We start from the raw sequence: 26352 nt of genomic DNA, 5'->3' as shown, positions 1-26352 counted from the left end.
AGATACTGGGAAGAGAAGGACTCTGTTGTCCACAGGAAGTTGTTCTAACTGGTGGAATCCACACCGACCACAGTAGCCAGAGCAAACAACTGGGGAAAGCCACCTCCCACTTGAGAAAGCCTTTAACCCCACAATTCCTATGCGGCAAAACAAAGGCCACCTGTGGAGTCCCGAAGGATTTGCTGTCCCTGAATGAGTTCTGGACCTTGCCTCCTCCCAATAAACCTAAAATACAGAGATGCTGAATATCCATTGGAGAGTGCCCTTTGCCTCTCTGCTCCGGGTTCACCTTCTTCCAGTCATAACATATGGGAGGGCAAGAGCTGAGGTCTCCATGACATGGCAAAAGAATCCTGCTCAGCAGAAGAACAATCAGACTTGTGTAATGAAGACAATAAATTGAGAACAGAAGGAATTTGAGAGGAGCACATCAAGGGTTGAGCATCATCTACTGATGCCCCCATCAGATTTTGTTTTTGAAAATACAAGGCCTTGCTATTCCCTAAACATATCCATTTCATAACCTGGAACTATGAATACCCTGGTTCCCTACCTGCACCTAACCAAAGCATCCTGGAATTATAATTTGCCAGAGAGCCCCCAGAACTGCAGAGTAACAGTTTCAAGGGTTGGGAGGAGAATGGCTATTAAAGTTTTCATTCAGGCTTATAGGAAATGACAGAAACGAAGCACTTCCTTTTCTCACTATTGTAACATGGGGGGGGGGGATCTGCACCTGCCCACAAAAGAACATCAGGCTGCATCTATCTGTCTGATTTCGCTCACCAGTTCCCAAACTGTGTCAAAACAGCCCTGAGTTCTGCCACTTAGCCCTGGAGCGGTATTTGTCATCACCCGCTATCTTGGTTATGAAACAGTTTTATTAAACCTAAGACTTCCCGCAAAGGCCACTGAGAAATGCTACCCTTCCATCCTCAGCCAGAAAAATGCTTTTGTCCCTGTTGTTTAACTACGAAGCATCTGCCAGCTGTTTCATTCAACATCCTACTGCACAGAGCAGACAGGAGCCAAACCAAAGGGTGTGTGTGTGTGTGCCAGTTGTTCTGAAATGCCTGAATGCAGAAGAAAGACACCATAAGAATGGGAAGAGAGGGAAAGCATCTTTCTCCAGCTGCAATCTGAAGAAAGGCCAGCAAGAAGACTCCATTGCCTGGGCTTGTACTTCTAGGGCTGAGGAAATAAGGCCCTCTCACCTCGTCTGCTGGTGGCAAAATGGAAGGAATTTGGGGGCACCTTTCTCACTGGTGGTGATGGAGTGGGGGGACAGGAAGAAGTCAACGTTTGGGGGTTGGGTGCTTCCTGGTGAACGTGGGGGCACCCTCCCACTTCTCACTTTGAAGCAAAATTCCCGCCCCCGCCCCCAGCTCAAGTGGGCAGGAGCCACCAAGTTCCCTCACAATGTCTCACCTGGACAGCACTGCAACATGGAACAGCCATGCTCCAGCCAAGACTTTGCAGGGGGAATATGGCAGCCTGCCTGGTTTCCAGTTGCAGCAGCCCCCAGCCCATTGAAGGGGGGGGGGGGACTTTGTTGCAAAGCAAACAGGGGCCAGAAAAAAGTTTGTAGGATGAGAAGGGAGAAGATGGAACCACTACAGACTGGGGTTTTGTGTGTGGGGGAGTATTCTGCAACATTTTATTGATGTAGTTATTGATGCAGTGAAATAGAGCTGGATGTATCCTGAACAGTTCAGAAATTATTCCACTGACTAATTGTTTTGTCCCTAATGCATTATTATTGCATCAACAAGAAGTTGCAGAATATACCCGCAAAAAACCTCCCAATACTCTGGAGGGGGTTCTTGTTCTTCCTGAAAAATCATAAGAATAGAATAGTTGGAAGGGACTATGAGAGTCATCTAGTCTAACTCCATGCAATGCAGGAATTGTTTTGCCCAAAGTGGGGCTTGAACCCACATCCTGAGATTGAGTTTCTTGTTTTATCAACTTCAGTCTCTCTCTCTTCTCCAGACCCCCCCTATCTTCCCGAGGAGTCAGAAAAAGGTTCTGAAGGACGAGAAGGGAGAAGATGGAGAAAGAAGCCCTCATTCTGTCCAATTCTTAAAATTAAATTTCTTTAAAATTAAAATATTTTCCTCTGCACTTCATATGCAAAAATCATTTAAGAAACCCCACAGATGTTTATCCAAGAGTCATCCCCTGCACCCAAAAAGCAATTTGGAGTGAAAATAAATTAAGATTCACATCAAATGATGTTTACGTGGGCAATGAAGCAAACCCCTGTAGATGCTTCCCATCTTTTAGAGGTGCTCCTGTTGTGAGGCAATTTAGCAGCATATTTGGGGCTCTCAAAATAACTATCTGAAGCAAACAGAATAGGGTGGCATGCATATTCCACAGCAACTGGGGCTGCTTAGAGGTCCGCCATATTGAATCAATCACACAAGTTACTTAAATCCACCCATTTCAGTGGATCTACTTGGAGTATGACATGTCACCCCAAATCTCCCCATGTATAAAACCATATAAAGTATCAACCAACACAATAATAATAAAATAGCAACAGTAAAACATTTCACTTCCAAACCCAGTTCTGTCTTTTCCCACACCTTTGCTAAAAGCAGTAATGAATAGAAACATTGTTAGAGCCCACCTAGGCAAGGAGCTCCACAGCCATGGGGCCACCACGGAAAAGGCTGAATCTCTCGTGCCCAACAGCCTGACTTCTCCCTCCCCTCCTCACATCACCCATCTTGGCAGGTTTAACATGGGTGAAGGTGGTCCTTCAAGTAACTTGACTCCAAACTGTTAGGGGCCATAAATGTAACCAGCAGAACTATGAATTGAACCTGGAAGGATACAGATAGCCTCTTATACAAACAGAATTGGTGCAACATTGTCTGAGCATTTGGCGCCTGTCGACACCTGGCCCATGCAGACCCTCTCTGTGCCCACTGAACTGTCATATATCAGAGGGAAGTAGCAGCAGTAAATTCTCAAGACCTCGAGAACTACTAGCTGTTGAGGGAGTTGGATATGTTTAGTCTGGAGAAGACTGAGATGACAGCCACCATGAAATATCTGAAGGGCTGTTACTTGGGAGAGAGCGCCAGCTAGTTTTCTGCTGCTCCAGAGGGGAGGACCCAAACCAATGGATTCAAATGACAGAGGGGAGATTCTGACTGAACCTTAGGAAGAAGTTTCTGATGGCAAGAGCTGTTTGGTAGTGGAACAGAATCCCATGGAAAGTGGTGGACGGACTCCCCTTCATTGGAGGTTTTTAAGCAGAGGTTGGATGGCCATCAGGAATTATTTAGCTGTGACTCCTGCACTGCCGTGGGTTGGGCTGGATGACCCTTGGGGTCCTTCCACCTCTGCAATTCTATGATTCTATGAATTTTGGAGCTGGAAGAGTTCCAGGAGTGGAGGAAGGGGGGAAGCAGCCTTACTGTTTTCAGCAGCGTCCGGTTGTCTCGGAGGGAGCCCACCATCCCAATGAAGGAAACAGCAAACATTGTTATGCCGAGGAGGAGAAGAATCAGTGCTGGTGCAAGGAAGATCCCTTCCAGGGTCCGGTGCTTCTGCCTTTCCACTTCGGCATAGATGCCAATGCACAGTATCACGAGGCCAATGATCTGCAAAGAGGAAGGAAGGGGAAACATCTGTCACAAGGTTGCAGGGCTTTGGGAGTGAATGCCATTAAGAACATCAGAAGAGTCTGCAGGATCAGGCTATTGCTGCGTCTGACTGTGGAGGCAGAACAGAGCCACTGTGGCCAGTAGCCATCGATAGCTTTGCCCTCCATAGGTTTGTCTAATCCTCTTTTAAAGTCATCTAAGTTGGTGGTCATCACTGCCTCCTGTGGGAGTGAGTTCCATAGTTCAATAAGGTCTATTTTATCTGTCCCAAATCTTCCAACATTCACCTTCATTGGATTTCTAGCATTATGAGAGAGGAAGAAGAACTTTGCTCTATCTGCATCATTTTATAAGCTTCTATCATGCTGCTTTATTCACCTTGTCTTTAAACCTAAAAACCAAAAATGCTGCAACCCTTCCTCATAGGGGAGACTTTCCACCCTCTTGATCATTTGGTTGCTCTTTTCCGAACCTTTTCCAACTCAGTGGCAGACCTTGGGGTCTCAGGTTTCAGCGCCCCCTGTGTGATGCCATAATTAGGTATCCCTGCATCTCACGCTCCATTCTAAATCATTGTTGTAACATCCCCTGTGGTGTCACTGTGACCAAACCAGTCTTGGTCCCCTAAATCTGCCTCTGTCCAACTCTACAATATCCATTTTGAGGTGAGGAACCCATAACTGTACATGTTCTGGAGCCAAGACAAAATCGCCAAGTTCGCTGTTCTTGCTGCCCAGCGCAGTTCCATTTCCTCTTACATTATGCCTAAACCGAGCAAGAGAGGGAGGCAGAGAAAGGGTTCAGAACAGGGTGGATTTGATTTAAATCACTAGTCAGTAAGACTTGATTTAAATCTTTTTCTTTTCTTTTTTTACAGAAAGACTCGTTCTTGTTGGTATAATCTTAATATTTACAACCAGATCAAGATTTCATTTTTGGAATAATATATTTTCAGAGTAGTTTTTACAGTTATATCAAAAATTACTGATTTGGTTATACTATTAGAAATACAGACAGATAATTATGAAATTACTGTGAGGTTTAATAAGTTAACTGTTTGTATTTGGACAACTTTTCTGCTGTACTTTATTGAAGGAGAAAAATAATTATTTCCTTAATAACAATTTAAACAATTTATTTAACTAAAACAACAACATTATAGCATATGCATCCATGTTTGTTAACTGATGTGGTTAAACAGTTTAAAAAAAACAAAAAACTTTGAGTTTTAGCACACATGAAAAACATAAAACAAATCCTTATTTCCCGATGAATAGCCTTTGGACTATAATGTAACTTAAATAGAAAACTATCTTTAGAAAGATTTTCCCTCCAAAAGCATTTTATTTTAAAAATCCAATTTAAATAAAAGAAATCTGATTTAAATTAAAAAATCTGATTTTTTAATATACTTTTTAAAATCATTGGTTTTTTTCCACCCTGGTTCAGAAACATCATGAAGGGAGGAGGAAGCAGGTGCCCATGTGACCCACTAGGCATGCTGAGCCCTGGTCCCACTGCGGAGACGATGCAGGTTCCCTTGTACCCACCTGCCAGCATGGCTGCTACAGGGGTACAAGATGGCAGCTGCTTTGCCCTTTGCCTCAGCACCACAAGCAGCTGGTGTTGCAGAAAGGGCCTGAAGTGCCACTGAGTTGCCTCGGCGCTCTCAGTCTGTTTGGGAATCTCGGGGAGATGTTGGAAAGCTCTCCCTCCCCTTAGGTTGCATGAATTAATATTTTAAATGCTAGAGACTGTGTGGCTGAAACTCGAAGCTACAGGGGCTGACAATGGAGATTTAGCTGCGATGGGCTACCGGGAACTATCTGGAATCAAAGTCATTTTTAGCTTGGCCACCTGGAAAAAAAATAGAGGGGCACAGGAGGAGGAAAATGCCTCACTTGGGAATTTCTAGGTACCAAAGCGTCTTTTGGGTCAAGCTGGATGCACAGTTCCATTAAATGCCTCTAGGATTTGCCCCACTTCTAAACGGGGATACCCAGTTAGGGCTGATGCCATTATGCATGGGAAAGGGGGTGTCAATCCTTTTCCCCACAGTACTGATGAAGCCCCCTTCGCTGTGGTATTGGCCCTGCAAGGTAGGCTCCAGAAAGCGGCTGTTTAAGGCAAGCAGCTGCAGGAGTAGAGGAGGCAGCAGAGAGGGAGAGACCTCATTCAATGCAATTTGCACTGGGACTTTCTCCTGTAAAACCTGAGTCACACTGAACAGCAAGAACCTGCCCCCCCCAACCCTGCAGCCTTAATGTGCATCCGTGCTAGCTATTTGTTCAAAACTTTGCGTGACCTATTGGAGCTGCAACATTGAGCATGGAAGAGTTCCAGCAAGGTTGGAAACAAAATATTTTAAAAGGATGAACCAGAAGGTTAATGAAGTAATTGTTTTAATAAAAAAATTGAGATGAACAAAGAACAGTTAATTAGCTTCCAAAAGGCTACAGACATTACTCTTATTCATGGCACATTCACAGCTCACCTGCTGCCCAGTTCTCAAAAGCAAAGCAAAAATTATTGCCCAGTTTAAAATATGGCAGGACATCCCCAGCTCCTGGATACCTGCAACTGGCACTCAGGACAGACATCTGTTTCATCAGCAATGTGTGACACATTTTTCATTCCGTCCCTTTTTCTGGCTTATTCTGTCTCCCTTGCCGAAACCCTCAAATTTGTAATGGCTTGAAGCCTGGAGTGCCAGACTTGCAAAGGCAGTGCTGGGACACCCTCAGTCACTTACAGCAATGAGAGAACTTTTTGAATTTGGGAAATATTAAGTGGAGTGCAAACAATTTGAGGTGCTTGCAAAACACTCACACAGCCTGCTTGGGGATGGGCACCTTGGAGAGAGCTCTATGATAAGCCCTGCATTGGGAGCACCAACATTATCCCATTTCAGTTAAAGGCATGGAACTACAATTGTTCATTAGCAAGAATACAAAAGGAAGATTGTCTGAAAACTTGGAATGGATGGAACTGACTCCTCTGAGATCATACACATCAAGCTGGTCTTTGAGAAAATGTTCTTTACAAGAATAATTCTACCATAGCCACCATTATTGGAATAACAGGCCTCTCTTGACTTGAATACGGCATATTTTGAAGCAATTTGTTACAATCTGATGTGTTGCCTGCACATCTGTCAAGTCTGCTTAAATCTACCCCTGTATGTTGGCACCAACTGAAGCTGAATTTTTTTTCTCACACATGCCTTACCCATTTGTCCTAGCCTGAATTATCAGGAAGATGCTCTAAACAGCCTTCCCTGGTGCCCTCCAGATGCTGGCTGGGGCAGATGGGAAGAGAGAGTCCAAAACCTCTGGAGGGCACCAGGTTGGGGAAGGCTATTCTAAAGCCTGGCACGGTCACCCTCAAGGATGCATTTGATCCAACACTCTGCTTCCCACAGCAGTGAATCAGATGCATACTCAGGAAGTAGATGGTGGCTTGCCTGGTTTGTAACCATCACCTGGCTCCCAGATATTAGAAGTTGCATTGTCATAGCTGCCAAGACGATTTTTTTTACTTGTTCATATCCCATGTTGAGTAGGATCTGCAAGGTGAAGCCTAGAGTTGTCATTGTGTTTATCACTGTGCATTTACGTGTCGCTTGGAAACCATCTTTAATAGTTAAGAGAGCAAGGCCACACGGGATGAAGCATAGTCTTAGCCAGTAATTTAGTGTGGCGATCCATACTCTGGCCTCAATTCTTACAAATCCAGTTTTGAGATGTATGGTAGCATTGGAGACGTGTTTGGGAACTTCCGATATTTGCCCACTTTTCTCAAAAGCATAGTAGATGGAAAGAATGCAAGTTCCACAAATTTCTGTTCAAGAATTAGTTCTCAAAGCAGTTCACATAGGAAAATTGAGCAACAATTAAAACCTCCTTAACAATCACAGTTCTAAGTTTCCACCTCAGTGACCTCTGAACTCTTCCTTGAGTGTTTAGCACTGGAACTAGCAACTGCTCCACAGAACTTGGCTTTTGGATCTTTTTGTGGCTGGCTGTTGAAGCCCTGGGAGGAATGCTGGGATGCGCAATACCCCCCCCCCCCCGTTGCCCTGCTGGGCTCATAGTGCTCACAGGGGAGTAGCTCTGTAGGTACACTGGTGAGCATCAAGCCCACATAAGAAGACTATGGTGCCATAAGAGGGCAAAGGGCTTTTCTTCCGGTGGGCAGATACTATCAATTGATTTTGGCTCTCAGAAGGCAACATGTGGGGTGTTCTTGAAATGGCCAGGAAGCTAGAAGAGCAACTGGGCTGGGGGTGTCTGGGGTGAATACCAGACCTTCATGGATAAGCTAGAACTCTCTTCCCAGTGCACCTGGATTGCACCACCTCTCTCTCGCTTCCTCATTGTACCTTCTGAAATGTCACTACTTCCTTGCTTTCTTTAGCTCAACCTTAACTACACTTTTCTTCTCATCTTCAATTGAAATGAAGCTCAAGTAGGTACAAATTGATTAATTCATCACATCCACACACACACGCGCGCACACACACACACAGAGAGAGAGAGAGAGAGAGAGAGAGAGAGAAGTCTGGATAAAAAGATTCTCAAGGCAGGAACATTGGAGGAAGACTTTTCTCCATTTGCTCCATCTACAGCATTTGCTCTCGACTCTCATCCCAACAGCGATTAAGTTGATGGACGACAATTGGCCTCCTTCACTTGCATACATCTGACTGAAACTGGCAATTTGCTCTGAAGTGCCGTGCACTGTCAAAAAACCATGTACTTTATGTCTATCATCTCTGAACTGTGGTAATGAAGAAGGGCAAATGGCTTGCCTTTCAGCCATCTTAATCCAGCAAAGAAACAAACAAAGCAATGGAGCTTTGGACAAACAGCTTTCTAAGACTTCCACAAGGACTGCAAGAAAGAACCTCAAAGTAAATTCCAACACTCCCTCAGCATCTTGTATACAATTGGGCTAGTATTTCTAACAAACCTGTTCAATTTCACAAGGCCTGGAACATCATCTGCTCCTGGAAGGTCAACACCAATAAAGTCTTTGTGAACATGTGTCTGTCACCAGATTAGCTCTCAGAGGCTCACAGGACACTTGTAGGCTGTCAGTATTTGCAGAGGGGACCCACAAATGCACATTGTGCCATTGAAGTGGATTTGATCTTGCACCACAAACCTGCTTCCAAAAGCAAATGAAACAAAACATTTTGCAGGAAGGAGAGTGACAGAAAAGTGTGGGGTGATAATGGCTGGACATGAAGCTCACCATAAAACAAACCAGAATGTATACCGTATTTTTTGCTCTATAACACGCACCTGACCATAACACGCACATCGTTTTTAGAGGAGGAAAACAAGGGAAAAAACATTCTGAATGAAACAGTGGATGTATCATTTTTGGGCTTCATGCTGTGGCCACAGACATGTGATCTGATGGTGAATTTGGGGTGACCCAATGCAAAAATCCTGAGAATCCCTGTGGATCCATGCTTTGTAACCACATTTTTGCACCATTGCAGCCCCAGGCAACAGTGGGTGCGTGATTTTTTGGGGGCAGGCTGTAGCCATGGACATGCTATGTGATCTGATGGTGAATTTGGGCTGACCCAATGCAAAGATCCTGAGGATCCCTGTGGATCCCTGCTTTGTAACCACGTTTTTGCACCATTGCAGCCCCAGGCAACAGTGGGTGCGTGATTTTTTGGGGGCAGGCTGTAGCCATGGACATGCTATGTGATCTGATGGTGAATTTGGGCTGACCCAATGCAAAGATCCTGAGGATCCATGTGGATCCATGTTTTGTAACCACGTTTTTGCACCATTGCAGCCCCAGGCAACAGTGGGTGCGTGATTTTTGGGGGGCAGGCTGTAGCCATGGACATGCTATGTGATCTGATGGTGAATTTGGGCTGACCCAACGCAAAGATCCTGAGGATCCATGTGGATCCATGTTTTGTAACCACATTTTTGCACCACTGCAGCCCCAGGCAACAGTGGGTGCATGATTTTTTGGGGGCAGGCTGTAGCCATGGACATGCTATGTGATCTGATGGTGAATTTGGGGTGACCGAATGCAAAGATCCTGAGGATCCATGTAGATCCATGCTTTTTAACGACGTTTTTGCACCATTGCAGCCCCAGGCAACAGTGGGTGCGTGATTTTTTGGGGGCAGGCTGTAGCCATGGACATGTAATGTGATCTGATGGTGAATTTGGGCTGACCCAATGCAAAGATCCTGAGGATCCATGTGGATCCATGCTTTTTAACCACATTTTAAGTGGGGAGGGAAGGAAAAATACAGAACAGACAAGGAGCACGAGAGGGGTGTGCAGAGAAGCAGCTGGCTAAGAATGCAGGAGAGGGGTATAACGGGAGGGAGGAAAGGAAGGCAAAAGTTTTCCCTCACCTACCCACTCAAGCCAGCCAGCGCTCTCTCTCTCCCCCTCCTGCATGTTTTCAGCAGCACGGAGCACAGAGACGACACTCTGCTTTCCCCTCTGCTTGCCTGGAGGGGAGGGGCTTTCCCTGCTCTTTGTTCCATTTGAGCAAGCACAGCAAGGAAACAGAGGTGGGTGGGCAGTAAGACCCTGAGGCAGAATGCAGGAAAGCAGCCGCTTCCTCTTTTCAGGTTTCCCTTCTCCGAGACGCGCGATTTGATTTTTGCCTGATTTTTTTTTTGCCTACCCGCGCGCCATTTGGCTCCAGGGACCACACATTCGCTCAATAACACGCACAGACATTTCCCCTTCCTTTTTAGGAGAAAAAATCTGCGTGTTATAGAAGGAAAAATATGGTACTCAATAATTAACAGTGGATGTCCTTTAACATCTTCAGACATTTTGTGCAAACAAAAGTGGATGTATCAGTTGTCTGGATGCAACCACAGAGGCAAGTAGCCAAGTAGGACTAGTTCCACCTCACTATCAGTTCAGCCTCTCAAGAAGAAACAGTTTGACAATGGAATTCTGGCCAGTGAAGAAATAAGAGGGTGTTTTTTTACAAGCTGTGTCTGCAGTGAGAGAGAATCTGTTCTGTCTACGAAAGGCCCTAGATTTATCCCCCAGCATCTTCAGGTGGGGCTGGGAGAAACCAGGAGAACTCCAGCTAGCCAGTACAGACCCTCCAGGTGTCCCTAACTTCCAGGAACAGTCCCAGATTTACAGAAGCCACCACGGAATGTCCTGCTTTTCCTTCGGAGACGTCCCTATTTCCATTGGAGAAATGTTGGAAGCTTTGTGCTGTGTAGACAATACTGAGATTGACTAAGGCAGCTTCCTGTATTCCTGAGAATAAGGGTGGGAGGCTCCTGATGGCAGGCTTACTCAACAAGTCTGCTGGTAAATGAAAACACCACAAATCTCTGGTATTCTCTGCTCACAAGAAACTGAACCAGCACAGCAGCCTCTGCCAATGTGGTGCCCTCTAGACGTTGTTGGACTACAACTTCCATCAGGCCCAGCCAGCACATAGCCCAGGCCTACTCCTAGCACCCCCCCCCCAGGCAATCCCAATGCTCCCCAGAGGGTGCTACAGCCCACTTTCAGAACCACTGCAATAAATGCAAACAGGATAGAGGAGGGAGAAAGGTTGTTTTCTGCTGCTCCAGAGAAGCGGACACGGAGCAATGGTTCCAAACTACAAGAAAAAAGATTCCACCTAAACATTAGGAAGAACTTCCTGAACTTCCAGTAAGAGCTGTTCGACAGTGGAATTTGCTGCCAAGGTGTGTGGTGGAGTCTCCTTCTTTGGAGGTCTTTAAGCAGAGGCTTGACAACCATATGTCAGGAGTGCTCTGATGGTGTTTCCTGCTTGGCAGGGGGTTGGACTCGATGGCCCTTGTGGTCTCTTCCAACTCTATGATTCTATGATTCTATGATTCTAGGATGTTTACCATAGGCGTAGCCAGGATTTTTGTTGCGGGGGGGGGGACAGAACCTCAGTTTTGTATTGATTTGTATTGATTTTGATTTATTTAGGGCGGCAACTGCTCCTTGCCCCCCCCCCCCCCGGCTACATCCATGACGTTTACCCGCCTGGCTAGAAATGGCTTGCAAGGGGTGTAGAAAGACAGATAAGCTGGAATTCTGCAGAAGAAGCTTTCAGAGACATTAGGTGCCAGAAAAGGACAGCATTCCCTGCCATGATTGTACTCTAAGTCAGCCTTGCCAAGGCTAATACAGGAGCACAAGAACATCCCTTCGTTGCCCATTCTGAAGAGAGATGTGCCTTGCTCTGCTGCACTGCACACGTCTGCTGCGTTTTAATTCAAGTACAAGCCAGCTAAGTAAATCATAGTTAGCAATTAGCGACATAACATACCACAGGGAAGGATGAAATGGTCTTCTGCCCAGCAGATGCCAGATTAATTCCATTTTTAAAAGGTCAGTTATTTTGACCAAGCAGCAGCAATTAACTGGCCATGCCTAATTAAATGGGCAGCTTTCGCTTTCTCTCTCTCTCATTTTGGCTACCAGACACCATGCTCTGCATCTCTCAGAATGTTTTCTCTAGACTAAAACACCTTGGGATGTGGTATGTGACTCTTGTCTCTGCAATGACTGTGGCTGCACAGAAACTCCATCCCATTTCAGCCTTGCTGGTGCTCTGCCTTACATCTGTCCTGTGCAAGTTTTATTTTAAAGGACAAGAAAGAAAGAAAGAAAGAAAGAAAGAAAGAAAGAAAGAAAGAAAGAAAGAAAGAAAGTCTACATCTAACTTGCATGCATTTTGAATACACCCCCCCCCAGCCCATTTCACATTTCACATACAAGTGTATGTGAAATATACATTTGTGTGCACCCTTTTTGCTCACCAAAGGTGCACGGCAAATCCAGGTAAGTGCACAATCTGGCTGGGAGCTGCATTCTAATCTGCAAGCAAGTTCAGAAGCATTGGATCGGCCTGGTCTGCTGAAAGAAGTAGGCCCAAAAATGTCTCCTTCAGAACTCTGAGCCCTCATCTATATAAACTGCAGCACAATATGCTCTAAAAAGTTGCACCAATTAAATCTGAAGGTGGAAGATGGGCAAAGTTACGTTTTTTTTACATTCCCCTTAAGAAGAACAAGATATGAACTACCTGCAAGTGGAGATCTAACACAGAATGGAAGAGGCTGGGTTAAAAACTACCTTTCTACCTGCAAGGCTTAACCCCCCCCCCAAAAAAAAACCATGTATGGCAAAAGTTTATTCTCCCTTCTCATCTGACACAGACCATCCTAGCACCCTAGTCTGCTGCATGTGTAAACCAATTCTAAGCTCCTACAGAAGTTTTAGTTAGACCCATAGCAGTTGCCAGGGCATTACCACATTCACCTCTACATAGTTCCAGCCTTATTTCAAACATCGTGATATATCGAAATATTGTGACGTTTATCTGGTGATATATCGTGATATGGAAAACCAGGTATCGCCCAGCCCTATAACGTGGCCATGTTGATGAAGGGTCTGGAAACCAAGCCTCATGAGGAGCGACTGAGGGAGTTAGGGATGTTTAGCCTGGAGAAGATGGAGTATGATAGCCCTCTTCAAATATCTAAAGTGCTGTCCCCTGGAAGATGGAGCAAGCTTGTTCTCTGCTGCTGCAGATGGTAGGACCCAAACCAATGGATTCAAATTACAAGAAAGGAAATTCCTACCAGACATTAGGAAGAACTTTCTGACCCTAAAAGCTCTTTGACAGTGGAACAGGCTCCCTTGGAAGGTGGTGGATTTTCCTTCATTGGACGTTTTTAAGCAGAAATTGGATGGCTATCTGCCTGCAGGAGGTGGGACTAAATGCCCCTTGTGGTCTCCACAATTCTATGATTCAGATTCCCTTGTGCATGGAAATATCTCTTTACCTGTTCGGCACAAAATGAACCATGAAGCCTCCTCAACGTCAGGAACCACAGGGAAGCTTCCACATGCCAAATGTGCCTAGAAGCCCCTGCAGACTTCTGTGCTAAATATGCAAAGGTCTGAAGATGACTCTTGACATGCAGACGTGTTGGGGAGACATGGCCCCAAACCGTCACCCCACTTTAAGCTGCTGGGTGTTCAGGCAAACACCTGAACAAGGCCACAATGGCTGTAACTCAGACCCATGCTAGGCTTGAGGGTGGGTGCTGCTGCCAGGATGGAGAGGCCACCTATCTGCCACATCTCCACTAGGCGTCCAATCTGGTGGCTGCTTTGGGTTGGAGGAGGAAATTACTAGGAGTTTAGCTCAGTGAAGACCTTACTTGGAAAATAAATACAACCCAGGTAGTTAAGAAAGCCCAACAGAGATTCCATCTCCTCAGAGTATTGCGGAAGAATGATGTCAATCAACATTTGATGATCTCCTTCTACCGGTCCACAATAGAAGGTGTCCTTTCATACTGCATCACAGTGTGGTACGCTGGTTTGACATCAACTGATAGGAAGTGCTTACAGAGGGTATGAATACTGCACAGGATATTATGGGCTGTCCCGTGAATCCGCTGGATGAAATAGCGGAAGAATGTTGCCTCAGGAGAGTGAGGAAAATTCTCAGGGATGATTCACACCCTGGCCGGCACTTTCTTCATCTCCTGCCCTCGGGCAGAAGATATAGAAGCATGATTAGTCGCACCAACAGGGTAAAGAACAGCTTCTCTCTGTGGGCTGTTAGGCTGCTGAATGAAAAGAGAACAACAGGGCAACTGACTTTCGGGTTTGGTGTGTCAGTAAACGAGGGGAATTAAGACTAAGAGAGCTGAGTGGGGGGGAGCTCGTGTAATCTCACTGTATACAAGTTGTACAAGTGACAATAAAGTATTTCAGTTTCAATTTCAATCTCCACTAAGCGTTCAATCTGGTGGCTGCTTTGGGTTGGACGAGGAAAAGCAAATGGAAAGACTTAATGGCTCAGTCCAGACAAAATGGCATGGGGCTCTGGTGACCTTGGGGCAAGGCAGCCTCCACTTCTGATTGTGGATATCTAGGCGGGGGTATTCAACGAGGGCCAGGGGGTCCAAGGATCACCTCAGCCACGAAGCTCACTATGTGGCCTTGGGACAGACAGGGCTCCTCAGCCATGTTTCCTGCACAGGCAAGACTGTGAAGGCAAGACTGACTGGGAGCTCCAACCCATCCACTCTGAAGCACCTTGGAGGGAGGGCCAAATGAAAACACAATGAGAAGAAAATGACTCTGAAGCTCATAGCTGGGGCTGGCTTGCTTCGTTTCCCACAAGCCTCCTCCCTGCCTTAGATTTTCTACAGCGGAACTTTTCTACGATGTGAATTTAATTAGTGCTCGGCTGTCAGAAGAACGATTTGGAAGATGTTGCTTCTCCCGGCACACACTCCATTATACTACTCCTCATAAAAGTTTGCCAGTAAACCCTCCATAATTGCACAGCAGTTGCACAGAGATCTTCTTTTATGTATTGCGAACAGAAGTTGCAGCAGCCTTTCAAGGCAGGAGATATATCACATTCATGACAAGATGCAGGCCTGCAGCAGGTTTCAATTTCCCTTGTCGCAAAATGGCAACGTCTGTGGAATTAACCAATCAACATTTACCTGGTTCTGGAAAGCCATCCTGTTTAGCAACCAGAGCTGTTCATGTTGCAGCTTGCCGTTCTCAAGTTTTGATTGCATCTGTTGTGTTTCTATGATATTGACAGCCATCTTTGGAGGCCTATGCCCACCCAACGGTGGCACATAAATAATTTTATAAATAAAAATAAAACACAACTGTAAGGCTTATCCAAAAGCCCAGAATTCAGAATCATATGAACATCTTTTAAAAAACACTGCTAAAGCCACTAAAAAGTTGACTAACCCAAACTTCACAGTTGCTATTGAAAATCACTCAAGTAAAATTAAACTGTACATACAATTTTAAATGCATGATAACCAAGCATTGTGTGCCAGGGATGGAGAAGAGGAGTAAAGAGAAGATAAGATGGATTTTTTTGCTGTCGGGGTCCTTGCTCTTAGCTAGCTGCATGGCAGGCAGCTGATTCAGCAGGTGAAGCTTTTCTGCCTCAAGGTCAGAAAAAAGAGCTGTATCTGCTGAATTTCTGCCTGCCTCATAGGCCAGTGGGGAAACAACAGCTTGATGGCTTCCGACCATTAATATCAACAGAGCTAACATAATGCAGTAGCTCATATGTAGCTGATACAGCTGTTAAGAGTAGAATTATGTTCAAATGCCTTTTGCTCCAGTTACCTTCCATTCCAAGCAACTTCCTGGTTCACAGTTCAGTCTCTAGGCCACAACACAACACATATGCAGCCACAACAGATACTTTGCTGCATTCCTGAAGGAAATGCAAACCAACCTTGCAGAGCTCTGTACAGATGAGACCAGGGCTGGGGGTAGTGAAGTGAACTTTCCACGTTCTCAGCTTCCCAGTTTGATGGCTTGCCTATATTTCTTTCTGAATACACATGTGCACACATGCATTCTCCCTCACCCTCAGTATTTAACTCTGGCAATCTCAAATGGTTTTTTAAAAGCCTTTCCCGACAACCACTCACAAGCTCTTTAGCCACCTTCCTTGCTTTCAAGCAGCAGCAATTAAGACCCAGGGCAGGAGGATTTGCTCTCCAGGCACCTCCACTCATTGGAAATGCTGCAGCTGAAAGTTGCCAGCAAGCACAAGTGGACCCACTGCCTCACAGGAAATTCCTCTTCTTGAATGCTACAGGCCTGCCCAAAGTTTTCCTAACCCTAACGCAAGAATTAAGCAGCATTATATTATAATCCCATCCTCGTCGGTGCATGTTGGCAGTTAGGGTGTCTTTTTGGGATGCGGGTGGCGCTGTGGGTAAAACCTCAGTGCCTAGGACTTGCCGATCGTATGGTCGGCGATTCAAATCCCTGTGGTGGGGTGAGCTCCCGTCTTTCGATCCCAGCTCCTGCCAACCTAGCAGTTCGAAAGCACCTCTAAGTGCAAGTAGATAAATAGGTACCACTTTATAGCGGGAAGGTAAACGGCATTTCCGTGTGCGGCGCTGGTGCTGGCTCGCCAGAGCAGCTTCGTCACGCTGGCCACGTGACCCGGAAGTGTCTGCGGACAGCGCTGGCCCCTGGCCTCTTAAGTGAGATGGACGCGCAACCCCAGAGTCGGACACGACTGGCCCGTACGGGCAGGGGTACCTTTACCTTTACCTTTACCTTTACTTTATATTATAATCAGCAACAGTCATCTGTGAAGAGGAGAAAGCAAGCAAATTCCTTCCCACAGCACCTGCATGGGGTCATTCCTCTCCTCCTTAATAATAATAATAAAACCAGGGTGGATTTGATTTAAATCAAATCGATTTAAATCACAATTTAAATCACTAGTCAGTAAAACTTGATTTAAATCTTTGTCTTTCTTTTTTTACAGAAAGACTCATTCTTGTTGGTATAATCTTAATATTTACAACCAGATCAAGGTTTCATTTTTGGAATAATGAATTTTCAGAGCAGTTTCTACAGTTATATCAAAAATTACTGATTTGGCTATACTGTTAGAAATACATAGACAGATAATTATGAAATTATTGTCAGGTTTAATAAGTTAACTGTTTGTATTTGGACAACTTTTCTGCTGTACTTTGTTGGCAGGAGAAAAATAATTATTTCCTTAATAACAATATAAACAATTTATTTAACAAAAACAAAAACATTATAGCATATGTATCCATATTTGTTAACTGATGTGGTTAAACGGTTTTTTTTTAAAAAACAAACAAACCTTAGACTGAGTTTTAGCACACATGAAAAACGTAAAAGAAATCCTTATTTCCTGATGAATAGCCTTTGGGGTATAATGTACCTTTAATAGAAAACTATCTTTAGAAAGATTTTCCCTCCAAAAGCATTTTATTTTAAAAATCCAAATTAAATTTTAAAAAATCTGATTTAAATAAAAAAATCCAATTTTTTTTCATTCCCCCCCCCCTAAAAAATCATTGATTTTTATCCACCCTGAATAAAACCTTACCCCTTCCTAGGGATGAGCAAACATGTCATTTTCAATTTCTCATTCTTCCAGTCTTAAGTTCAGCCTTCCACATTGCCACACCAGTTAGCAATCGTACAGCACAGTCACATCTTAGGCAACGGTTCTGTCCAAGAACCATATATGCCATATATGCAGAAACACATATACATATACACAAACTGCCCCTTTGGAACTGCCCCTGCATGAGCATCCCCAGCCTTACAGGGCTAGCGTGCTTAGTGGGACACACACACACACCCAGCAAGGCAGACAGCTTTAAAGCATTTTTCACACTGGGTTTGCTGGGATAGAGAATCAATATGAATCTGCTTGGGTACTAGCCAGCGTTGCCTCTGGCACCTCTGAACAGACATCAGCTGTAGTAGATAGCGGAACATTGACTGCTGGCTTCTTCACAGGTGCACCTCCATGAACAAGCTGTGTGGGTTTTAGGTAATATTGCAGCTACAGAGACTTGTTTGTTAAATATGGTGCACTTGACCAACTTTTGACTCTGCTTGATGTTCCCGATCCCTCGCTGTGGCTCCTGGTTACCTCCACAATGTAACCTGGACCCTGACAAACCACTTGTTGTAACCAGAATCCTGCACCACCCACAGAAGCTGCTGAGCAGATCTTGCCCACCTTGGTTTGCCCATTGCACAACCATGGCCGTGAAGTTTTGGCTAACACACACTTGGCTATTTCTTGACTGGTGGTTTGAATGACAAAAGTGAAACAGGGGTAAAAACAGAGCTGGTGCCACAGCTAGGAAAGCTCCTGAGCCAGCGTGGTGTAGCCAGTGTGGAGAGCCAGTGTGGTGTAGTGGTTAAGAGCGGTAGTCTCGCAATCTGGGGAACCGGGTTCGTGTCTCCGCTCCTCCACATGCAGCTGCTGGGTGACCTCAGGCCGGTCACACTTCTCTGAAGTCTCTCAGCCCCACTCACCTCACAGAGTGTTTGTTGTGGGGGAGGAAGGGAAAGGAGAATGTTAGCTGCTTTGAGACTCCTTAAAGGGAGTGAAAGGGGGGATTATCAAATCCAAACTCCTCTTCTTCTTCTGAGCTGTTGGGAAATTCCAATGGGAGTTATAGGAAACAAATGGACTTACACACAAGTCCATTCACTGGTGGCCTCAAGCACTGCAAACCATCTCAGCCTCAACTCTACAGAGGGTGATGATGAAGCTGACCTACAGGTTTGCTGGATGGATAAGCATCTTAAGTACATAGAGCTTTTAGGGAAAAAAGCCATTACTGAAAGTACCTATGATAATTAGGGTGATTCTATGAGATGTAAACAATGTTAATGTCCATTGGGATCGCTGGTCCACTTATAGGCATTATGGATTTAAAGTTTCAGAATGCTAAATTATATTTTGCCCAATATTCACACCATAGGTGCTTACTAATTGATTAAATTTATATAGCGTAGAATTTCACTTTCTGCTGGTTGTGTTTATTATATTCAAACAGAAGAGGGAAGCAAAAAACCCATTGCATCCTCCGAAAAGATCCTTTTCACTGTCCTGTCAACTGCACACACACACACACACACACACACACACACACACAACAATCACCAGGAAAATGAAATTCCAAGGTAACAGAATGCAAATGAAGTTCTCTGTGCAACAGTGCCCCACTGACCATGCTGAACTGCTCAAAACCACTGTGCAAACCACCTGCAGAACAGAGAGCATGTTTACATGATCAGAGGCTTATGTGGAACTTTCTTCCCTTAACGCTATTCCATGCCAGTGTTTGATAATCTGCAGTAAAACAGATGTTTGTTCAATTGGCATCTCTGTTTTCTGTGAGAGCTAATACAGCATTCTGCCATTATGTGGTGAGCATGTGTGCATACACGTGTGGGGTTTGTGCCTACATGTGTGGATGCTAGAGACAGTGGACACAGGGTGGACAAAGACGCTTTGGTGATGCCCACTTTTAGATTGTTGCTTTTTGAACACTGGTCAGCAGCAGTATGGAACAACTGATTGGTTCAAAATTGGGAAAGGAGTACGACAAGGTTGTATATTGTCTCCCTGCTTATTTAACTTATATGCAGAACTCATCATGCGAAAGGCTGGGCTGGATGAATCCCTAGCCAGAATTAAGATTGCTGGAAGAAATATCAACAACCTCAGATATGCAGATGACACAACCTTGATGGCAGAAAGTGAGGAGGAATTAAAGAATCTTTTAATGAGGGTGAAAGAGGAGAGCGCAAAATATGGTCTGAAGCTCAACATCAAAAAAACGAAGATCATGGCCACTGGGCCCATCACCTCCTGGCAAACAGAAGGGGAAGAAATGGAGGCAGTGAGAGATTTTACTTTCTTGGGCTCCACGATCACTGCAGATGGTGACAGCAGTCACGAAATTAAAAGACGCCTGCTTCTTGGGAGAAAAGCAATGACAAACCTAGACAGCATCTTAAAAAGCAGAGACATCACCTTGCCGACAAAGGTCCATATAGTTAAAGCTATGGTTTTCCCAGTAGTGATGTATGGAAGTGAGAGCTGGACCATAAAGAAGGCCGATCGCCGAAGAATTGATGCCTTTGAATTATGGTGCTGGAGGAGACTCTTGAGAGTCCCATGGACGGCAAGAAGATCAAACCTCTCCATTCTTAGGGAAACCAGCCCTGAGTTCTCACTGGAAGGACAGATCCTGAAGCTGAGGCTCCAATACTTTGGCTACCTCATGAGAAGAGAAGACTCCCTGGAAAAGACCCTGATGTTGGGAAAGATGGAGGGCACAAGGAGAAGGGGACAACAGAGGACGAGATGGTGGGACAGTGTTCTCGAAGCTACCAGCATGAGTTTGACCAAACTGCGGGAGGCAGTGGAAGACAGGAGTGCCTGGCGTGCTCTGGTCCAGGGGGGTCATGAAGAGTCAGACACAGCTAAACGACTAAACAGCAGCAGCAGTAGTTAGCCACCTAGGTTCTAAATACTTCTCTGTTGCAGTTTCTCACCACATTGAATCCTCAGAATCACTTTGTCCAATAAAGCAGATTCATGCCATTATTCACGAAGTCACAGAATGTGAATGTTACAAAGCCAGCTGAGAGAGAAAAGGCACCTTGACACGTTCCGAAGTACAGATAGCTTCTGCAGGTAACCAATCAGGCAGTGAAACAGGCCCATGTATCCATGGTACAACATCATTCTCATTTACTTCTACTAAAGGATTCAATAAGATTGAATGGGACCTGACTAGAATTTTCTCTTGAGAAAATTCCTCATGGAGCAGATTTCAACATTCAACTACAGCTCAAGGTACAAGTAGAATTATTAGGAGCGATCACAAAGAAGTACAGCATTTACTCAAAGGCTTCTGTTCCACTCCTTACCCGCATCCTTTCATGAAGTTCATGCAGACAAGCCTGTCATACTATTAAGCTTTGTACTATTAACAAAAGCTTCTTTGTCACCCATCCATATCAAGCAGTGACATGAATAACGGCATACAGCTGGTTTTACTGAACAGCGAGCTTCCGAAGAATACCTCACTCTTGCAAGAAACAAGAGACTTGCAATTTTCAGAGAAATGTTCAGAGGCGGCCTTCTTGACAAGGAGGGCATGACACCAGTTACTCTACATACCACTACCAGCTCACCTCCAAAGTTTTTACAGTCTCAACCAGCAGTGGACTGATTTATAACTGAAGTTTGTGATCAGCTGGCAGGCATGAAGCCGCCTCTGGACTGAACCACTTCAGTTTGCAGGGGAACAAATGCGTGTTTGGGTACATTCTGTTTGTGGGCATCCCATGGGCATCTGGTTGACTGTGGGAACAGAGCACTGGCCTGAGTGGGCTCTTCTAGTGCTCTTATGCTCATCTGCATGAGACAAGCAGGTCAGGGAGAAAGACTAGCCTATCCGCCTTCCAAAATGCTCGCTTCCTCAATTTGTACCCATAGTGGCTGGAGTTAATGGGAATCATAATCCAAAGCATCTGGGGGGCACCAGGCTGCCTGAATTACACCAACCTTGCAAAGGTGGGGCAGTTAAACTAGCAGGAAAAAAGCAGGGAGGGCAGGTCCACCTTCCAGTCCAGAAGCCAAGGAGGTGATAAGCCTCAACAGCTTCTGAAGGAAACAAGCTTGCTCAGCACCTCTTGACAGATTCACCTCCCTGCCTCTTCAGCCCTACCAGACCCATCAGACAAAGGAAGAGGTGATGTCCCCACTGTGGAAGGACATGTGGATCCAGAATTGGCCTCCACAGTCACTTACAGACTCATTGTTAAAACCGTGTTTATGGAAGACAACTTACTAGGCTATGAGGGATCACCAAAGGAGGAGGAGGAGGAGGAAAGGGGCTCAAACCTATGAAGAGCCATGACCCTTCTCCATCTGTAATCCCTGATGTGCAGCCCTCATCCGTAGGGCCATCAGCAAAGGGCAACCAAAAGGAGGAAAAGGATGGAAAGAGTCCTCTATGATGAAAGATTTAAGCATTTGGGACATTTTAGAGAAAAGCTGAGTAAGAGGTGACATGAAATAAGTTTTTAAAATTATGCATGGCATGGAGAAAGTGGAGAGAGCAAAGTTCTGCTCCCACTCTTGCAACACTAGAAATTGGGGACATCCAATGAAGCTGAATGTTGGGAATTTCAGGGCAGATATAACCAAGTTATATCACGCAGCACAGAGTTCAGCTATAGAGCTCACTCCCCCGGATGGCCACCAACTTAAATGGCTTTAAGGGCTATCCGTGGCTGAAGCCGGGATGACTATGCTCTGTTCCCACAGATGGAGGAAGTAATGCTTCCAAAACCACAAGAGGGGACAGTGCTTGGGTCCTGCTTGTGGGTTTCCCACAGGTACCTGGTTAGCCACCACGAGAACAGGGTGCTGAACTAGATGGGCTCTTGGCTTGATTACGTTCTTATGTTCAGTGAGGAGAAAAATGCACTCCACACCTGATCAGAGGCCATTTATCCTTTGCCCTGGCATTGAAACTGACACCAGGGGCAGAGGCAGAGGCAGAGAAAGGTGGGTGTGGTCCACCCCAGGTGCCATCCCTGAGGTGGGGGGACATCGCCCCCCCGCCCCAACACTTGCCGCTGTTGGCGCACCCCCAGGAGGCTCGCAGCGGTTGGCGCACCCCCAAGACGCACCCCCTGCATCCCTGGGACGCTTGCCCCGCTCCACGGGCAGCTAGTCCTGCCCCCAGAGTGCATGTCACTCTGGGCGCCGGAGCAGCTAGTTCCACCTCTGACCGGGGGCAAACCTTGGTAAAATTCGAGTGCAAATTAGATCCTGGACTTTCTTTACCAAAATCTTTGGCAAAGAAAATTCCCTTCCTTTGATAGCTCCAGTTGCCAGAAGGAGGTGTACAAGACACTATCCAACCACCTTAGGGACTCCACTCTGATTTGCATTACGTGAAGCAAACCTCAAATGTTGCAGTATGGTCTGAACATACACAAAGTTAGGCATGATTTTCTCAGCCAGTCTGTCGTTCTTCCCCAACAACTGGTACTCAGGATACTGCCCCTGTACACAGTTCCTTTTAGCAAAAAGCCCCATGAATTTTAAAACTTTTTCAAGCTCTCTAAGCCAGTGGCCATCAACACAGCTTAAGGCGGCAAATTCCACAAGTTGTTTATGTATTGTCTGAAGAGGAGCTGGTAGTTACACCATTGTTTTAATTACAGTTCCCTAGGCAAGGTGGGGCTGTTCTCCTACAAGTGCACACATGTTCAGTCAGAGGCTCAACTGCCTAAGAATCAGTCTAAGCTTTTTCCTGCCAGCCTTGACTGGGGTTTTTTGTTTACCTGGAGATCTGAGTCATGACCCAACTGCATTTTTACTGGAGATTACATTGGTGCATTTTATTATGGTACCCTCTCTGATATCACATGGCGATGAAAGGCGAAATAGAAAATACATTAAATAAATAAAAATAAAAATGAGCAGCTTTCCTTATAATGAGCTGGGGAAATGTGTTAGTGGAGGGGGTGAAACTGTGGCCAGCAGACCAAAGAGTAACTCATTTATTACAAAATACATTTTTTTGTGGACGTGCAGGGTTATCCTGAGTTGCAGGAATATATGCACACACCAGTACAGTGGTACCTCTGGATGTGAATGGGATCCATTCCGGAGCCCCGTTTGCATCCTGAAGCGAACGTAACACACGACTGTGAGTCTGCGTGTGTGGCATTTCGCCGCTTCCGCGCATGACATCACTTTGAGCGTCTGTGCATGCACAAGCAGAGAAACCCGGAAGTAACGCACTCCGTTACTTCCGGGTCACCGCGGAGCACAACCCGAAAATGCTTAACTTGAAGCGTATTCATCCTGAGGTATGACTGTATATGTGTAGAATAAAGGGTGGGTCAGAATGCAGAGGTAGAGCATGCAGAAGGTGCTTACACTTCACAGGGAGGGATGGAATAGAAGTAGCGCCACTTCCAGCGAGTGTGGGCAGTGCTGTGCTAAACACACCCAGTGGTGTTCACATCAGCATCTTGAAATGCAGGGAGGTTCTTTCCTCCTGCTGTGCTTCAAGCCACATCTGCATGGCACTGTTCACATCAGAGAAGGGGTGGGCAAGTATTCACTGGGTGCTCATGAGCTTTTTGGTTCCCCTGCCCTTGCAACATGCCCACCCCCCCAATCCTATTCAATAAACTATCATCTGCATAAGCAGGACGGCTGTTAGGGTATGTTCAGATTACAGTGGTACCTCGGGTTACATACACTTCAGGTTACAGACTCCGCTAACCCAGAAATATTACTTCGGGTTAAGAACTTTGCTTCAGGATGAGAACAGAAATCGTGTTCTGGCAGCGCAGCGGCAGCTGGAGGCCCCATTAGCTAAAGTGGTGCTTCAGGTTAAGAACAGTTTCAGGTTAAGAACGGACCTCCGGAACGAATTAAGTACTTAACCTGAGGTACCACTGTACTGCTTATTCCACATAGAGTTTTCTAGTTAGATTGCACCCGGGGGGTTTTTTGGTGGAGGGGGTTGAGGAGAAACCACACCAGGCAGCAGTATTTTCCAAAAAGCAACAGGATCCTTCTGGATTGTGGCTAATGCCGTGTAAATGCAGCCGCCCAAAAGATTCCTGTTTATATCTTTCTCATAAAGAGCTCAAACTGGTGATACTTAATTCTCCTCCTCCCCATTTTATCCTCACAACAACCCTGTGAAGCAGTGGCGTAGCGTGGGGGTGCAGGGGGGCTGGCCGCACCGGGCGCAACATCTGGGGGGGGCGCTCACCGCCTCCGGAGTTGCCGAAGAGCCTCGGGCGCAGGCTGTAGCAGAGCCCCATGTCTCGCGGAACCGACGAGCTGTGCGCGCGTCCGGGCTGAAGGCGTCCGGCAGGCAGCGGCTCTCAGCGCTGGCCGCGGAGGGCGCGCCAGGCAGCCCCTCCTCACAGCCCCGCCGCCGCCACTGCTGCTGCAGCTGTTGGGCCATGTTGCATTTTCCTCGCCTCTCTGCCCTCCTCCTCCTCCGGGCAAGCGGCGTCGTTTGGGCAGCAGCGCCAGCGGCAACTCGCCTCAGATCACCTGACACAGACCCGCCGCCGCCACCGTGGCTACCTTACCGTAAATACCCCAGCCCAGGCAGCAGCAAGAAGAAGCTGGCAGCGGCGGCAGGTTAGGGGTTAGGGGCACAAATTACTTGCCTTGCCCTGGGTTAGGGGGCGCAAATTACTTGCCTTGTCCCGGGTGCTGACAACCCACACTACGCCGCTGCTGTGAAGTAGGCGAGGTAGGCAGGGAGTGACTGGCCCAAAGGGAGCTTCATGGCAGGAGAGGATTTCGCCAACAACACAGAACGTGGACATATTTCTGCTTCAGTTTATTGCTGATTTGGATCTTTTATAAATGTTTCCAATGGCTGTTAACTGTTTCTACCAATAATGTCATCGTTTTATTCTTGTCTGCAAAACAATCCAACAGTATATAATTCTAAAGAACAGAGAAAATCAGCGCGGCTTCCAAGCCAGCCGTGGGAACGCACTGGCTGCCAGCGGTCGAAGGCCGCTTCTTTTCTTCTGCCCCCATGCAGAGGGGGCCGAGGGGGGGCGGCAGCGGCGCCAGAGGCCCACAAAGGCGATGCTGGAAGATGCAGAGACCAGAAACCCAACCCCCGGGGGCTGAGAGGCGGCGGCGGCGCGGGGGGGGGCGCATATACAGCAAAGCCCCCCCCCCCCCCGCGCGCGCTGCAGGCTGCAATGGAGGAGCGGCCTGCCCGAGACAAAGGGCTGGGTTTGGTCCCCGCCCTGGGGAGCCACGAGGCGGCGGCGGAGGAGGAGGAGGAGGGCGAGAGCCGCCCGGAGCCCGGCGCCGAGTCACCTACCGAGAAGAGGGTGGCGTACGCCGAGAGCGCGAACTTGAGGCAGTAGTAGTAGAGCAGCGAGTCTCGCCAGCCCTCGCCGCCCATGGCTCCGCCGGCGCGCCTTTCCGCGGGAGGCCGGCCAGCGGCGCGCCTCCATCCAGCCGGGAAAGGGACCTGGGTCGCCGCCGCCGCCCCCTCGCCCCCTCCCGCCCCGGCCGCTCCACTTTCTCTTTCGCCTCGGCCGCCGCGCGCCCCGCCCACTTCCGCCCCGCAAAAGTGAAAGCAATTAAAGGGCCCGGCGCGGCGGGTCCCTGGGCTCCCTTGCGCCCTTGGCCCTTAAGGCGCTGTGTCGGCGCTACCCGCCCAAATAGGCGCAGAGGGAGAAGGACCGGAAGCTTCTCTCCCCATGAAGCACACACAAAAATCAAGTTGTGTGTTGTTGTTGTTTTTTTAAAAAAAAATTATTGAAATTTCCAAGAAAAAAGAAAA

The 26352-nt window shown here is 46.6% G+C and overlaps 1 protein-coding gene across 3 annotated transcripts in view; it reads right to left on the bottom strand.

Moving 5' to 3' along the window:
• Positions 1-26079, bottom strand: part of LOC309345454 (tetraspanin-15-like) — an 89549-nt gene extending 63470 nt beyond the window's left edge. For 2 of the 3 annotated variants that reach the window (XM_081868534.1, XM_081868533.1), the window contains exons 1-2: positions 25885-26079; positions 3432-3617 (exon numbers count right to left, since the gene is read on the bottom strand). In XM_081868534.1, coding sequence (XP_081724660.1) covers positions 3432-3617; positions 25885-25968 — 270 coding nt within the window. In that variant the 5' untranslated portion in view covers positions 25969-26079. The remainder of the gene's footprint in view (positions 1-3431; positions 3618-25884) is intronic. The other variant, XM_081868532.1, reaches the window with a different exon arrangement.
• Positions 26080-26352: the final 273 nt, after the last annotated feature.

This window comes from Podarcis erhardii, assembly GCF_964252035.2.
Source record: "Podarcis erhardii genome assembly, chromosome: 7".
In the NCBI taxonomy this organism is placed as follows: domain Eukaryota; kingdom Metazoa; phylum Chordata; class Lepidosauria; order Squamata; family Lacertidae; genus Podarcis; species Podarcis erhardii.
This window is presented reverse-complemented; position numbering and strand designations above follow the sequence as displayed.